General features: G+C 35.7%; 1 protein-coding gene across 1 annotated transcript; it reads left to right on the top strand.

The window, feature by feature from the left end:
* Nucleotides 1-309: 309 nt before the first annotated feature.
* Nucleotides 310-936, top strand: LOC141674077 (uncharacterized). The gene is made up of 2 exons (XM_074480803.1): nucleotides 310-561; nucleotides 679-936. Exons 1-2 carry the CDS (start codon nucleotides 310-312, stop codon nucleotides 934-936), a joined length of 510 nt encoding a protein of 169 aa, XP_074336904.1.
* Nucleotides 937-15,911: the final 14,975 nt, after the last annotated feature.

The raw sequence follows: 15,911 nt of genomic DNA, 5'->3' as shown, positions 1-15,911 counted from the left end.
AGTTTTTCTATATGAAACATTATGTAAAAAGGATATAGTAGAAAAAACCAAAAAAAATTAGGTTTTGAAGGTATGTTTTGTATGGACTGTTAGGGTCAAGCTGGGGGAATAACCATTATGTGGAGAAATAAATAGGAGGTTCATCTCAACTCTTTCCTTAATAATTATATCGACGTCTTTATTTCGTTGCAGGGTCAAAGCGAGTTTAGATTCACAGGGTTGTATGGGGAGCCTAACAGAGCAAGGAGATGTAATACCTGGGAGCTTATTCCTAAGTTGGCTCAAGTACATAATAAGCCTTGGTGTATTATGGGGGACATGAACAATATTTTTAACCAATCTGAGAAGAAAGGTGGTAGGCGTTATCCGTCATGGCTGGTGGAGGGATTCAAAGAAGTTGTGGAAGAGCGTGGTCTTAAAGATATGGAAATGAATGGGTATCAGTTTACTTGGGAACGAAATCATGGGACAAAAGATTGGGTGGAGATTAAGTTGGATAGAGCATTGGTCACGCAAGCTTGGGCTGACAACTTTCAAGATGCAGTGTTGACTAATCTGGAGGTAACAACATCAGATCATTCTTCTCTTCTTTTAGAGCCTTGTATTGTAAGGAAGTTCGAGAGATACCGAGATTTTAAGTTCAAAAATGCTTGGTTTTGAGAACCTATGTGTAAACAGATTGTAGAGGATATATGGGAGAATTATAAGGATGAGAGTACTCAAGTGAAAATGGAGAAGTGTACAAGAGCTTTGAGCGAATGGGGGAAAGATTTTACTAAGAGCTTTCGTAAGAGAATAGATAGGAGGAAGAAAATAATAAGAAGATCAAATGGGAGAAGGGATGATTATTCAATCAACCAGTACAGAGAAGAAAATAAAAAGTTGGCTGAAATATTAACTCAACAGGAATTTTTCTGGAAGCAGCGTTCAAAATAATTGTGGCTTAAGGAAGGAGACCAGAACAACAAATACTTTCACGCTATGGCGAAAGCAAGGAGAAAGTCAACTCATATAAATTCTCTGGTTGATGAAGATGGTAGAAAAGTCGAGTGGGATCAGGGTCTCCAAGAGACTATGGAAAAATATTTTGTAGATCTCTTTACTGCCGCTGTTGCAGATTGGAGTGAGGTGGTAAATTGTGTCCCAAAGTCTATTATGACCGAACAGAATGTGAATCTTTTGAAAGAGATTGAAGCTGAAGAAGTTAAGAAGGCTCTTTTTCATATGTATCCGGATAAGTCCCCGGGGCCTGATGGAATGAGCCTGAGGTTTTATCAAAAGCATTGGAATATTATTGGTGGTGATGTTGTTAGACAGGTGCATGACTTCTTTGAAAAAGGTACTTTTCCGGATAATCTTGCTGATACAAATATTGTTTTGATCCCGAAAAAATCAAATCCTCAGAAGATGAAGGACCTCCGGCCAATTTCCCTATGTAATGTTGCTTATAAAATTATTTTTAAGGTGCTTGCAAATAGGCTGAAGGAGGTAATTGATAAGATTATTTCTGAAAACCAAAGTGCCTTTATTCCGGGGAGGTTGATTACGGATAATATCATGATTTCCTTAGAAGTGATGCACTATATGAAAAGGAAGAATATTGGTAAAAAGGGTTGGATGGCGCTCAAGTTGGATATGAGTAAGGTTATGATCGGGTGGAGTGGAATTATTTGCGAGCAATCATGATTAAAATGGGCTTCGATGAAAGAATAATTAACTTATTCATGGCTTGTCTTACATTTGCCAAGTATAAAATGAATCATGCAGGGAGACTTTTTGACAATATCATTCCGGATAGAGGACTCCAATAAGGTGACCCCATATCGTCGTACTTATTTCTTATATGCATGGAAGGTCTCTCAGCTCTTATAAAGGAGTATGAATGGAGGAAAATGATCACGGGTATTCAGGTGGCTAGAGGAGCTACTGCGATCTCGCACATGTTCTTTGCGAATGATTCATATATCTTTTGTAGAGCTAACAGGGAGGAAGCAACTCATGTTATTCAGATGCTAGCTCTGTTTGAGAAAGCCTCGGGCCAGAAAATAAATATTGATAAGTCCAATGCTTTTTTCAGTAGAAATGCGAAAGAGGATGTGAAGAATGAAAGTTGTGGCACCCTCCGTTTTCATGAAGCAAATGACAACAGTCATTATTTGGGTCTCCCAAATCTAATAGGAAGAAATAAATCGCAGATGCTAGGGTATATAAAGGATAATATGCATGATCGGGTGGATAGTTGGAATGGAAAATTGTTGTCAAAGGGTGGAAAGGAAATTTTGTTAAAAACAGTTACTCAGTCTATCCCGAATTATGCCATGAATGTGTTTTTGTTGCCTCTTGAGATATGTCATGATATGGAAAAAGCGATGGCAAGATTTTGGTGGAAATCTTCTTTGAATAAGGATAAAAGTATTCATTGGATGAGCTGGGAAAGAATATGCAATTCAAAGATGTATGGAGGCTTGGGTTTTAGAAATATGCATGACTTTAATATAGCTCTTTTGGGTAAGCAGGGGTGGAGGCTTATGACAAATGCAGGCAATTTAGTGGCAAGAGTTTATAAATCAAGGTACTTCCCGCATACTAATTTTCTAGATGCAAAGATTGGAAGTAATCCAAGCTATATTTGGAGAAGCGTTTTAGCAGCTTAGGAAGTTCTCAGATCAGGCACGACTTGTAGGTTGGGGAATGGGGAATCCATCAACGTTATTTCTGATCCTTTGTTGCCAGACTCGATAAACCCTTATGTTTCAACAATAAATGATGCAGTTCAAGGAAAATCAGTGTCTTGGTTGATGGTGGATGGTGAACACAGGTGGGATGAGAGATTGATAAGGAGTATTTTTGATGAAAGGGATGTAAATCTTATTCTTTCTATTCTAGTTAGGCGAGCAGAAGAAGATGGTAGATTCTGGAAGCAAGAGAAGCTTGGTTTTCATTCTGTGAAGATGACATATGCTTTCATTCAACAAAGTAGAATGATCCCAACCTCAACAGTCCCTGGTAATGTCTGGAGGGGATTATGGAATTTAAAAGTTCCGCCTAAAGTAAAGCACCTCATGTGGAGAGCCATTTCAGGTTGTCTTCCCACTAAATCACAGTTGTGCACAAGAAAAGTTAACATTAACCCCATTTGCCCTATGTGTACCAGTGAGGAGGTTAAAACAATTCAACATGCTCTCTTACAATGTTCTTTTGCTCAGGCATGTTGGGAAAAGGCTGGTTTTGAGGTGGCAGGCGATTCGGAATTCTCTTTTGCAGAGTGGATGACGAACTTGTTTCATGGCTGGGATACAAAAAAGAGACAATTAGATGCCATGCTATGTTGGTCTATATGGAAGTGCCGTAATGATATGGTTTGGAAGCAAAAAGGGTTGGAGGTAGAGGATATTGTAATTTCCGCAATGGTGGTCCTTAACCAATGGCATAGTGCCCAGGACAAATCTTGCGACCATTACCTTGGGTTGATGACACAAGATGATGGTGATGATCGATGGGTTGCTCCAAAAGATAACAAGGTTAAGGTAAATACGGATGCTACATTATTTTCTTCAAATAACTGCTACAACTTTGCTTTTGTCGTTAGAAACCATAAGGCTCTTTGGTGGAAGCTCAGTCGAGATGTTGCCCAGGTAATACTACGCCATAAATTGCAGAAGCTATGGGTATTAGGGAGGCTTAAGCTGGCTGAAGGAGAAGGATTACATAAATGTCGAGGTGGAAACCGATTGCCTAGTTGTTTTCCAAGCCATCAGAGGCCCTTCCATCCTTCTATCATATTTCGGAATAATAATAGAAGATTGCAAGGCGCTAGTAGAGGAATTGAAAGGCAAGAAGGTGTTAGTAAAGTTTGTTAAACGATCTGCGAACCACGTAGCTCATTTCATAGCGAGGTACTGTAGTTTTATAGCTGATCGTGTCTGGACGATGGGTAATATTTATCCAGAGTTCACATATGTATTATTGCATGATTTGAAATGATAATATTCATCTCTTTCTCGGCAAAAAAAATAGAATTAGTTGAGAAAAAAGTAATAGTTGTTTAAATAAATTTTAAATAGGATTGAATTTAAAATATTTATTCTCATCTTTATTAATTTGAATGTAAATAATGAATTTCATTTTATTGGATTAAAGTAGAAGAGCTCTAGAATTAAAAATCTCGAATTCAACTTAAAAAATGTTTCAATTTTGTTATCTCTCGTATTCAACCTAAAAAAGGACTAGCTTTATACTAATGATTATCGTTTTCTTATATAATTTTTTTTGATTTTTTTCTTTTTTAACTAAATTTTAATATAATAATTTTATTCCCTAAATAAATTTATGTTTTTCGAAAACAATATATTTTTTCAGAAAATTATACTTTTTGTTCTTATATATGTTATAATTTATTTTATTTCTTCGGTGATTGATTTTTTCACATTATAAATTTGTAAGGATTTACGTAATTATTTGTTAGGAATATGTTGTGTATTTGATGAGCTAAACAAAACACCTTAGTAGATTTAACTTAGTAAATTTTGTAGCACCCGACGGATGATCAATTATAGTCCTGGCGGATGATTCAATATAGTCCCGACGGATGACTAATTGATATCCACCGGGTGAGTAACTTATATAACAATAAGTACTGTAGCACATTTCTGCAAACAACTTTGTATAGATTCTGTAATAGCATATGAATCATGTAGATTGCTAGTAGATGTGCATAATAGGTTGATTAAATGTAAATATAAGATGTCTTGTAATTCTGCACAAATGAAATGGAGTCAAGTGATAAATGCCTACCCAACGGATGATCAACAAAGCCACCCGACGGATGATCAACAAGGCTACCCGACGGATAAAAAACATGTACCCGACGGATGATCAATTCAAACATCTGTTGACAGTGACAACACAATCATATGCGTCGAGTGTTTGTAAAAAGGAATGTGGTAGCCTGTTTAGCAGGATTTTGAGAACAAAGAAGCATTACCATTTCCATGCAAGTTATGAAGATTTTCAAAGATGCTGGAATAGAGTAGTGAAGCAGCATGGAATTAGACTTGATAAGTTTTGTTTTATTATCTAGTCTTATTCTAAGTAAACTTGGTGATATATAAACCAAGTGTAGCAAGTAGAACAAAAAAAAAGAACAAACTAAGCACACACATTTTTAGTAGAGAAACATTTGTAAGCTGTATTCTGTAGAATTTCTCTGTAGTTTGTTTGTTCACTTGTAAAGAAGTTGTGAGCTATTCAAGCTTCACAGGGTTCCCTTGATATATATATATATATATATATATCTGGTGGTTACATTCAAATCCACCAGAAAGTTTTAAAGACCTGAGTTTTTATTACTTTATGTTTGATTAACTTAATTCTATATTCCGCACTTTGCAAATCAAACAATTAGATATAAATTGAGTTAGACCCATTTTTCATAAATCTCGAAAAGAAGCCAGAATTACATTCACCCTCCCCCTTCTGCAATTCTTATTGTACTGTTAGGGAATAACAATTTGTATCAGAGCAAGCTCTTGAAGTACAAAGAGTTTAAAGATCACAACAAAATGGCAAGATGAACAAGAAGGATGTTGGAGTCAAGATTCCATTTCTGGACAAAGACAATTATCACCACTGGAAGGTGAAGATGCACCTACATCTTCTTTCTCAAGATGAGGCTTATGTGGATTGCATAGAGAGAGGTCCTCATGTGCCAATAAGAGCTGCAACAGGAAATGAACCATCTGTTCCCAAGCCTAGGCACGAATGGTCAGATCCTGATATTGAGCAAATCAGGAAAGACAAGAAGGCCATGAATATATTATTCAATGGAGTTGATGGTGATATGTTTGATAACATCATTAACTGCAAAACAGCCAAGGAGGTTTGGGACACAATTCAGATTATCTGTGATGGTACTGAGGAAGTAAGGGAAAATAAGATGCAGCTGCTAATTCAGCAATATGAGCACTTTCATTGTGAAGATAGTGAGTCCCTCACTGACATTTTTAGTAGATTTCAAAAACTGCTAAATGCTCTGAAGTTGCATGGAAGAGTCTATCAGACATAAGACTCAAATCTCAAGTTCCTTAGATCTCTTCTAAAGGAATGGAAACCAATGACAGTCTCACCGAGAAATTCTCAGGATTACAAAGAGTTTACTTTGGAGAGAATGTATGGCATCCTAAAAACTTATGAGCTTGAAATAGAGCAAGATGAGAGGAAGGAGAAAGGAAAGAACAAATGAGGGTCCATAGCATTGGTTGCTGAGTTAGAGAAAGAGAAAGAGGTGAAGGTAGAAGCTGTTGAGTCTACTTCAAAGGTCTGTGAAAATAAGGGCAAGGGGCTGGTAGCTGAAAATGAAGATTCTTTGAGCCAAGATGATATGGATGATATTGATGAACATCTTGCATTCCTTTCCAGAAGATTTTCCAAGCTCAAGTTCAAGAAGAACTTTGGAGCAGCTAAGACAAATAGAAACATGGTAGATAAATCAAAATTCAAATGTTTCAAATGTGGCTTGGCAGGGCATTTTGCTAGTGAGTGTAGAAAGTCAGATTCCAGCAAGAAGAAGTTTGAGCCTGTGGATTATAAACAGAAGTATTTTGAGTTGCTCAAACAAAAGAAAAGGGCTTTTATTACACAAGAAAATGACTGGGCAGCAGATGGTTTGGATGAGGATGAAGATGTCAGCTATGTAAATCTAGCCCTAATGGTCAAATCTGATAAAACAGAAACAAGTTCTTCAAGTAATCAGGTAATCACCACTAACCTAGCACATTTATCTAAAGCTGAGTGTAATGATGCAATTAATGACATGTCTACAGAATTATATCATTTTCGTGTTACACTTAAGTCTCTCACTAAGGAAAATGCTAAAATCAAAGAAAACAATCTATTTTTAAGTGAGAGGAATAATGTGATAGAGACTCAGTTTATTGAATTTGAGAAATTGAGAATAAAATGTAAGATTGATAAGGAGGAATTAACTGAGTCTTTGAAGAAAGAAGAGATTTTGAAGAAGCAACTTGAACGAGAACATGAGGTGATTAAGGCATGGAAATCATCTAGAGATGTTCATGCTCAAATCACCAAAGTTCAAGGTATTGAGTCCTTTTGTGATGCAGCCTGGAAAAAGAGTAAGGAGATGCTGGAATCCAATTTGGTTGAAGGATTGTTAACAAATGTGGACTCAAAGGATGATGAGAGTCATCCTTTGAATAATCAAAAGGATTATCCATCGAGTGACATAACTCCTCATCCGTCGGCTATGAGCAAACCTGTGAGCAAAGCCAAAATTGCTAAGTTAAATGAAAAATGCAGATCAGTTTCCAAAAACTTTGTTCTAGGAGAATCAAGTCAAGTGAAGAAGGAGAAGAAAGTGAATGTTGGTCATCTATCTATCAAGTAATTGAATGACAGATTAGAAAAGATTGAGGTTAAAATAGAAACTAAAAATAAAAATAATAGAAATGGGAAAGTAGGGATTAAAAAACATAACAACTACACACCTGATAAATATGCTCCTAGAAAAATCTATGTCAAGTGTTTTAGTGTTAACCATTTGTCTGCTAATTGCAAACTTGCTATGCATACTTCTATATATGTACCATCTTCTTTTCCCAACATGAATGCCATGCCTTCTATGCCTATTAATGCTATGTCTGCACAGAATATGAATGCATAATATGCTAATATTCCATTTGCACCTAATCCTTATTATGCTGCATTTAGTATGCCTCAAATGCCATTTAGCATGCCTTACTGGAATAACATGTTTGCAACAACATGCCTTTTCCTGTTATTCAAAATGTGCATGATAATTCTGTTTTAATGACTAGTTTTAAAGGTCCAACTCAGATGACAAAGGATGAATCTGATATCCCCAAGTTAAATGAGATCAAATCTAAGAAACAAAAGAAGAAAGCTAACAAGGCAGGACCCAAGGAAACTTGGGTACCAAAATCAACTTGATTTGGTTTTGATATGTGCAGTGAAATAGAAAGAATATGTGGTACTTGGATAGTGGTTGTTCAAGACACATGACTGGAGATTCTACCCTGCTCACAGAGTTCAAGGAGAGAGCTGGCCCAAGTATTACTTTTAGAGATAACAGCAAGGGTTATACTATGGGATATGGCTTGATTTCTAAAGACAATGTCATCATTGAAGATGCTGCCTTAGTGGATGGTCTCAAGCACAATTTGTTGAGTATCAGCCAGCTTGTGATAATGGTAATTCAGTAACCTTCAATTCAGAAGCATGTGTTGTGACAAACAAAAGGAGCAACAAAGTGGTTCTCACTGAAGTGAGAAAAGGAAATGTGTACCTAGATGACTTTAACTTATCTAATGTATAATCTGTCACTTGTCTTCTCAGCAAGGTAATTCAAGATAAAATTTGGCTGTGGCTCAAGAAGCTATCCCATCTAAACTTCAAGACCATGAATGAGCTTGTCAAGAAAGAACTGGTTAGAGGCATTCCTCAAGTGGAGTTTTCTAAGGATGGACTGTGTGATGCTTGCCAGAAAGGAAAGCAGATTAAAGCATCATTCAGGAAGAAGCTTGATTCAACAATTGAAGAACCTTTGCAATTGCTACATATGGATTTGTTTGGACAAGTCAATGTGTTGTCCATCTCAAGAAAAAGATTTTTCCTAGTAATTTTAGATGATTTCTCAAAGTTCTCTTGGATATATTTCCTAAAGTCTAAAGATGAGGCTAGTGAAATCATCATCGATCACATAAGGCAAGTCAACAATCATCCTGATTTCAAAATTAGAAGAATCAGGAGTGACAATGGAACTGAGTTCAAAAATTCTGTTATGAGAGCATTTTGTGAAGAAAATGGGATTATGCATGAGTTTTCAGCAGCAAGAACTCCACAACAAAATGGAGTAGAGGAAAGAAAGAACAGATCACTTATTAAAGCTGCAAGGACAATGCTTGAAGAATCAAAGTTACCAACATACTTCTGGGCTGAAGCTGTAAATACTTAATGCTACACTCATAATATTTCTGTGGTTAATCAAGCAAAGTGTATGACACCCTATCAATTGTTCAAGAACAAGAAGCCAACTCTAAATTTTCTTCATGTCTTTGGCTGCAAATGTTATATCTTGAGAAACCAAACTGATCAAAATGGAAAGTTTGATGCTAAAGCAGATGAAGAAATTTTTGTTGGAAATGCTGTTGGTAAAGCATATAGAGTCTACAATCTAAGAATCAATATTGTTATGGAATCAATACATGTTGTGTTTGATGATAAGAAGATTGAAGGACTGCAAGATGGAGATTACCATGAGAGCCTTAAATTTGATAATGTAGAGATGGTTAGTGATGATAGTCATGATGAAAGTGATCAGAAAACAATGACAAAGGATATTGCAGAAAAATCTACTACTAATGAAGCACAAAATTCAACATCTATCGAGTTGCAATCAGCTTCATCCGTCAGGAGACAATCAGCTTCATCCGTCGGAACTCAAAATGCATTTTTTTGGTCGGGTCATCAAAAGAAACTGAAAGTCAGAATAGATCACTTATAGAAAGTTCCCCTTTCTCAAATCAAAGATCCATAAACTCAGGAGGGAGTTTTTAATAATTAAAACTGTGACGCCCTCCAAACCCGGGGTCTAGATTTGGGGGTCACTAGCCACTAAACTATAATAAAATAATCACAGCGGAATAATATAATAAATATGACCCCTTGCATGCAATCACAGGTTATAGTATGGAACAGGCACTAATACAAACCAACTGTTATTTCAAACCATAAGTCTAATTAGTTTTACAGATGATTCAAATTTTATTACAAACCTCTATACTTATTCAAGCGTCCCAAACTATCTACCTGGCAAAAAACACACCAAACTATCTACAAGCACAAAACTTCTGGTCAGACCTGGAACTCAAGCTTGCCCTGGCCTACCTGAAAGAATAAGGATATGAAACAAGTATGAGCAAAAGAAATGCTCAGCAAGCAGTATATAGCTTATGATTTAGAACAACAACAACAATATATCTGATGAACAAAACCAAACCACAATACCTGAACAGTATCAAAAACTGATATATATTTGTTAATAAACAACATTTACATATATATTTTGTTTTGGGATTGGAATCCTCGAAAGACGGTGTGGTGCCACCGGTGATCAGCCACAGAACAATACCGGTATGCCAAAGCATATCCAACTAAACAAAAGGGTACCCAAGGAACATATTGGCCTAGCAAGGTGTTATATCATGTATAACACATAGATCACGCTGGACCGCCGCCACGGCCTCTTACGCAACTATCCAACCCATTAGAAAACAATTTTTCCATCAAATGAGTTGAATTAAATGACAGCCTTAACCACATAACTCCCCATTTCTCATGGTCCAGAGTTATCTCAACAACCAATGGCGAAATAACCAAAACAATTAGTTATTCGCTAATCTCAATTCAAAGCTTCACTGTATAGAGTAATTTGTAGCGAAATATAAAAATATTTAACTATTCTGAACTTAGAATAGTAGAAAAATTGAAAGAATAAAATTCAGAGCCAATATCACTTGAATGATAAGTAAAGATATAAATACTTGCATAATATGATTCGAAATAAACGTCACTTGAACGATAAGTGAAGTTAGGGTACTTGCCTGATATGCTCAATAACCTCTTACTATAATTCTGCTTAAAGCTGCTGGCTACTATCTTCGTCTAACACTTGACCGCACTCCTTGCTATGCGATTCTATAAACAAAAGGACTATCTTAATTGACAGAATCCAACTCAATCGTCGTAACTATATGTCTGGACATCTACCCGATCGTTTATAACTAAGCATGACACTTTAAAACTGTAAACATATAGCATGCATATCATTTAGCACGTAATCATGTCATTCCTATATCACGTAACAACATATTTCATGTAACATATAAGTCAGATCGTCAAGACATAGGTTTTAGTACGTTCAGCAGTAAAATCAAGTTAATAATAGGGTTTACCAATCAGATACCGACTCAAAAGGACTAACAAATCAAATGTCATTGCAATACAAAAGAAATTACGTCTTAAAAGTATTTTTATTGAAAGCGTATTATTTTTCTGAGTCCATACGCGTTCGTTTCGTATTAAACGGACGAACGGTTTAATTAATATGAATAAAATAAGAAATAAATGGAAATAAATCAATTAATAATAATATTAATTGACTTTTAAATACCAAAAAATAATTTAAAAAAGGTTAAAAATAATTTTTAGGAATTATTTGAATTAATTATAAATAAGTTATATTTATTTAACTATTTATAAATGAAATTAATTGATTAAATGATTTTAATCAATTAATTAAGTTCATAAATAATTAAATAAAATGAATTATAAATAATTATATCAAATTAGATTTTTGAAAATAATAAAAGAAAATAATTTTTGGAATTTAAAATAATTATGAAAATAACTTTTAGTATTTAAAAATAATAAGTAAATGATTTTTAAAAATAAACTAAATGATTTTTAGAAATAAAATAAAATAATTTTCGAAAATAGGAAAAAGGATTTTTTTAATACAATTCTGTAAAAACAGAATTCTTGGGGCCGGTATTCTTCCCCAGGGGATCAAACTGCAGTCCCCTAGGGAAGCCTTCACCGGCAATTCAAATAACACAGCCGGCGGATCGCCGGTTTCTGGATTTTTTCCAGATTCTGACCGAACTTCCGGCGGTCTCCGGTAGTCTAAACCCCCCCAAAACTCGGATAAAAATCTGTTTCTTCCCACCAAAACGTTCCTAGTACTCCCCTCAACAAAACCCAGTCTCAAACACTTGCGAAAACATGCTTGAATCCGGAAAACGGCCAAAAATCCGGCCCTGAGTTCTTGTTTTTCGGCGAACCTTCGATTCGTCAATTCTCAACCAAAAATCAAGATTTACATACTAAAATAAAGCCCAGCTTAATTACAAACTATTCCCATAATTAACAATCATCAAGAACATCCATATTAATCAGAAATTCGAATAAAAAAAACTCAAAATTCAAGAACATGGGTTCAACAATTCTGGACTAAAACGACGCAACTAAATACATGAATCGATCCTAAATATCATTCTAAAGCTACTGGTAGCATCAAAATCAATCAAAAATCAGCACAACTCAAAAACAATTTCAAGAACAAAAGCATAAAAATCGATTTTCAAAAATAAAGCATCTCAGATCGAGATATTGATACCAATAGAAAGCTCTCGTAGAGAGGATGATTTTGACTACCAGAACGTCTGATTTTGTTTACTAGATCGATCAAAAACCGTGATTGATGTTGAAGAAAAGGATTTCACCCCCAAAGTTGTTCTTGAAAAATTCTGAATTTTCTGAAATTTTAATAATTAAAATGAATAAAAAAAATCAGTTCCTTTATTTATATTATCTGAAAAATCAATACTCTATAATCATTTAAGGGTATTTTTATCCCCTAATTATCATAATTAGGGCCATAAATAGTGATTAAGGGGAATAATTTAAAAAACAATAAAATACAAAATTAATGTCAAAATTTCCCAAAATTTACGAATAATTCAAAAATGTGAAGATATTGGGTTGTTGAAATACGAGAAATTTTATAAAAATAAAAATATGAATTTTGTGGACTTTAACGTCCTGGTGGGGTCCCGGTCCGTTGATTTTTGAAAAACAAGAACGACTCCCAAATTACCAAATCCTGAAAATGCATAGAATACATTCAAACACGCATAATATGAAATAAAACGAGTACCTTAATAAAGATGCTAATAAACATGCGTCCCAATTGTAGATAGATTCATATAATTGTAGTTTAAACATATATTAATCAATCGAAAAATTTTCTGGCCCGCACAGAAACACACATAACAACCGTAACATCTAATATCATGGCAATAATCACTTTAAAATTTATAAAACACATAATATTTATTTATTTAACATATAATAATCACATAAATTTTTCCCAGATATTACATCCTTCCCCCTTAACAGGATTCTGTCCTCAGAATCAGCCTAAGAAAACAAGTGAGGATACTTGGATCGCATTTCGCTATCCAACTCCCAATCGACTCTTCAACCTTGGGATTCCTCCATAAGACTCGTACTAACGACACAGACTTATTCCTAAGCACCCTTTCTTTCCTATCTAATATCTGCACTGGTTGCTTTATAAAAGATAAATCTGGCTGAATCTCGATTGGCTCGTACTCTATCACATGATTGGAATCAGGCAAATAATGCTTCAACATCGACACATGAAACACATTGTGAATATGCTGCATGTGAGGTGGTAATGCCAACTCGTAAGCAACATTTCCCACACGCCTCAAAATCTCAAAAGGGCCAACATAGCGCGGGCTTAGCTTTCCTTTCTTTCCAAATCTTAATAAACCTTTACAAGGTGAAACCTTCGATAGCACTGCTTTACCAACTTCAAATTCCATATCTTTTCTGGCAGGATCAACATATTTGTGTTGATGATCTTGAGCTGCCACTAATCTTTTCCGAATGAGTTATATTTTTTCTTTCGTCTGCTGGATCAATTCTGGACCTAAAATCTTTCTCTCACCCACTTCTTCCCAACATATTGGAGATATGCATCTTCTCCCGTACAAAGCTTCGTAAGGCGGCATTCCAATACTGGCATGATAACTGTTGTTGTAGGAGAATTCAACTAATGGCAAATATTCGTCCCAACTTCCTTCAAAATCTAGTGCACATACCCTTAACATATCTTTAATAGTCTGAATCATTCTTTTACTTTGACCGTCTGTCTGCAGATGATAAGCGGTACTCATGTTCAGCTTCATTACAAGACAATCTTGAAAACTTCTCCAAAATCTTGAATTAAATCGAGGATCTCTGTCTGAAACTATGGATACTGGAACTCCATTTGTGTCACAATTTCCTTCAAATATAACTGAACCAATTTATCCATTGAAAACCTCTCGTTGATAGGAAGAAAATGCGCTGACTTGGTCAACATGTCGATAATAACCCAAATAACATTATGATTTGCTCTAGTTCTCGGCAATCCAACTACAAAATCCATCGTAATATGTTCCCACTTCCATTCTGGAATGTCCAATGGTTATAACAGTCCACTGGGCCTTTGATGTTTCGCTTTGACTCACTGGCAAGTGTAATACTTACCTATCCATTCTGCAATTTCCTTCTTCATGTTTGGCCACCAAAAATTTTCTCTTAAATCTCTGTACATCTTCGTACTTCCGGGATGAATTGAATATCTAGAGTTGTAAGTGTCTCGAAGAATTTCATCTTTCAGTTCGGCTATGTTGGGTATCCAAATTCTGGAAGAAAATCTTAATATCCCTTTATCATCCTTTTGACTCCCTATCTCTTCTCCTGTCAAACTGTCTTGTTCATGGCTCATAACTTCTTCCTGACATCTTCTTATCTTTTATAATAATTCTGGTTGAAAAGATATTGTACACAACACATATGTAGACATACTTGGGGTACTGACCTCTATTTCAAGCTTCTCAAATTCCTTGATCAATTCCTCAGATGAAATGATCATATATAACCTTTCTTTTCTACTGAGAGCGTCTGCCACCACATTCGCTTTGCCTGGATGATAGTTGATGGTACAGTCGTAGTCCTTGATCAGTTCTAGCCATCTTCTTTGCCTCATGTTAAATTCCTTCTGGGTAGCACTTTTCTCCATACAGATAATGCCTCCATATCTTCAAAGCAAATACGATAGCTGCCAATTCAAGATCATGCGTCGGATACTTCTCTTCATGTGGCTTCAATTATCTTGAAGCGTAGGCTATCACCTTGTCATGCTGCATCAAAACACATCTATTCTTTAATTCTTGGAAACTCTCCTCGCACTTCTCATCCCATTCAAATTTCTGGTTCTTCCTGGTGAGCTTTGTCAATGGCGTAGCTATCTTCGCAAAATCTTGCACGAATCTTCTGCAGTAACCTGCCAATTCCATGAAACTTCTTACTTCTGTTGGTGTGTTTGGCCTCTCCCAGTTGATTATGGCTTTAATCTTTGCCGGATCCACTTCCACTCCTTTATTGCTAATCACGTGCCCAAGAAATCATACTTCTTTTAACCAAAATTCACACTTGGAAAACATTACATATAATTTCTCCTGTCATAGTATCCCCAGAACTACCCTCAAGTGCTCTGTATGCTCCTCTTCTATTTTGGAATAGATCAAAATGTCATCTATAAACACGATCACGAATTTATCCAAATACTTCTTGAATACTCGATTCATCAGATCCATGAAAGCTGTTGGTGCGCTGGTTAATCCAAATGCCATCATTAGAAACTCATAATGCCCATATCTGGTTTTGAATACGGTCTTCAGAATATCTTCTGGTTTGATCTTCAGTTGATGATATCCGTACCTAAATCAATCTTGGAAAACCATACCGCGCCTCTCAGTTGGTCAAACAAATCATCGATCCTTGGCAACGAGTACTTATTCTTAATGGTCAGCTTATTCAGTTCTCGATAGTCATTGTATAGTCGCATACTCCCGTCTTTCTTCTTGAAAAATAATACTGGTGTTCCCCACAGAGATACACTGGGTCTTATAACTCCTTTTTCTAAAAGATCTTGTAACTAAGTTGCCAATTCTTTCATCTCTACTGGTGCCATCTGGTACGGAGCTTTAGAAACTGGTTCTGTTCCGGGTGCTAAGTCAATTGCAAACTCAATTTCTCTGTCGGGAGGTAATCCTGGTAGTTCATCTGGAAAGACATCTGGAAACTCATTGACAACTGAAATTGTTTATAGTGTTGGAACTTTTTTGCTGGTGTCTATCACATGGGCCAAATACGCCTCGCAATTCTGATGTAATAACTTCTTCATTTGAGCTATCGTTAAGAACTTCTTCTCTTGCTTATTCCCTCGAAACATTATC

Source organism: Apium graveolens, chromosome 7 (assembly GCF_009905375.1).
Source record: "Apium graveolens cultivar Ventura chromosome 7, ASM990537v1, whole genome shotgun sequence".
Classification (NCBI taxonomy): Eukaryota; Viridiplantae; Streptophyta; class Magnoliopsida; order Apiales; family Apiaceae; genus Apium; species Apium graveolens.
Note: the sequence above shows the minus strand (reverse complement) of the source record. Positions and strands in the feature narration are given on the sequence as shown.

Coding starts and splice junctions, on each gene's coding strand:
- LOC141674077 (XM_074480803.1), top strand. CDS start 310: ATGGGGGACATGAACAATATTTTTAACCAATCTGAGAAGAAAGGTGGT. Junction 562..678: donor CAGTGTTGACTAATCTGGAG/GTAACAACATCA, acceptor ATGTGTAAACAG/ATTGTAGAGGATATATGGGA.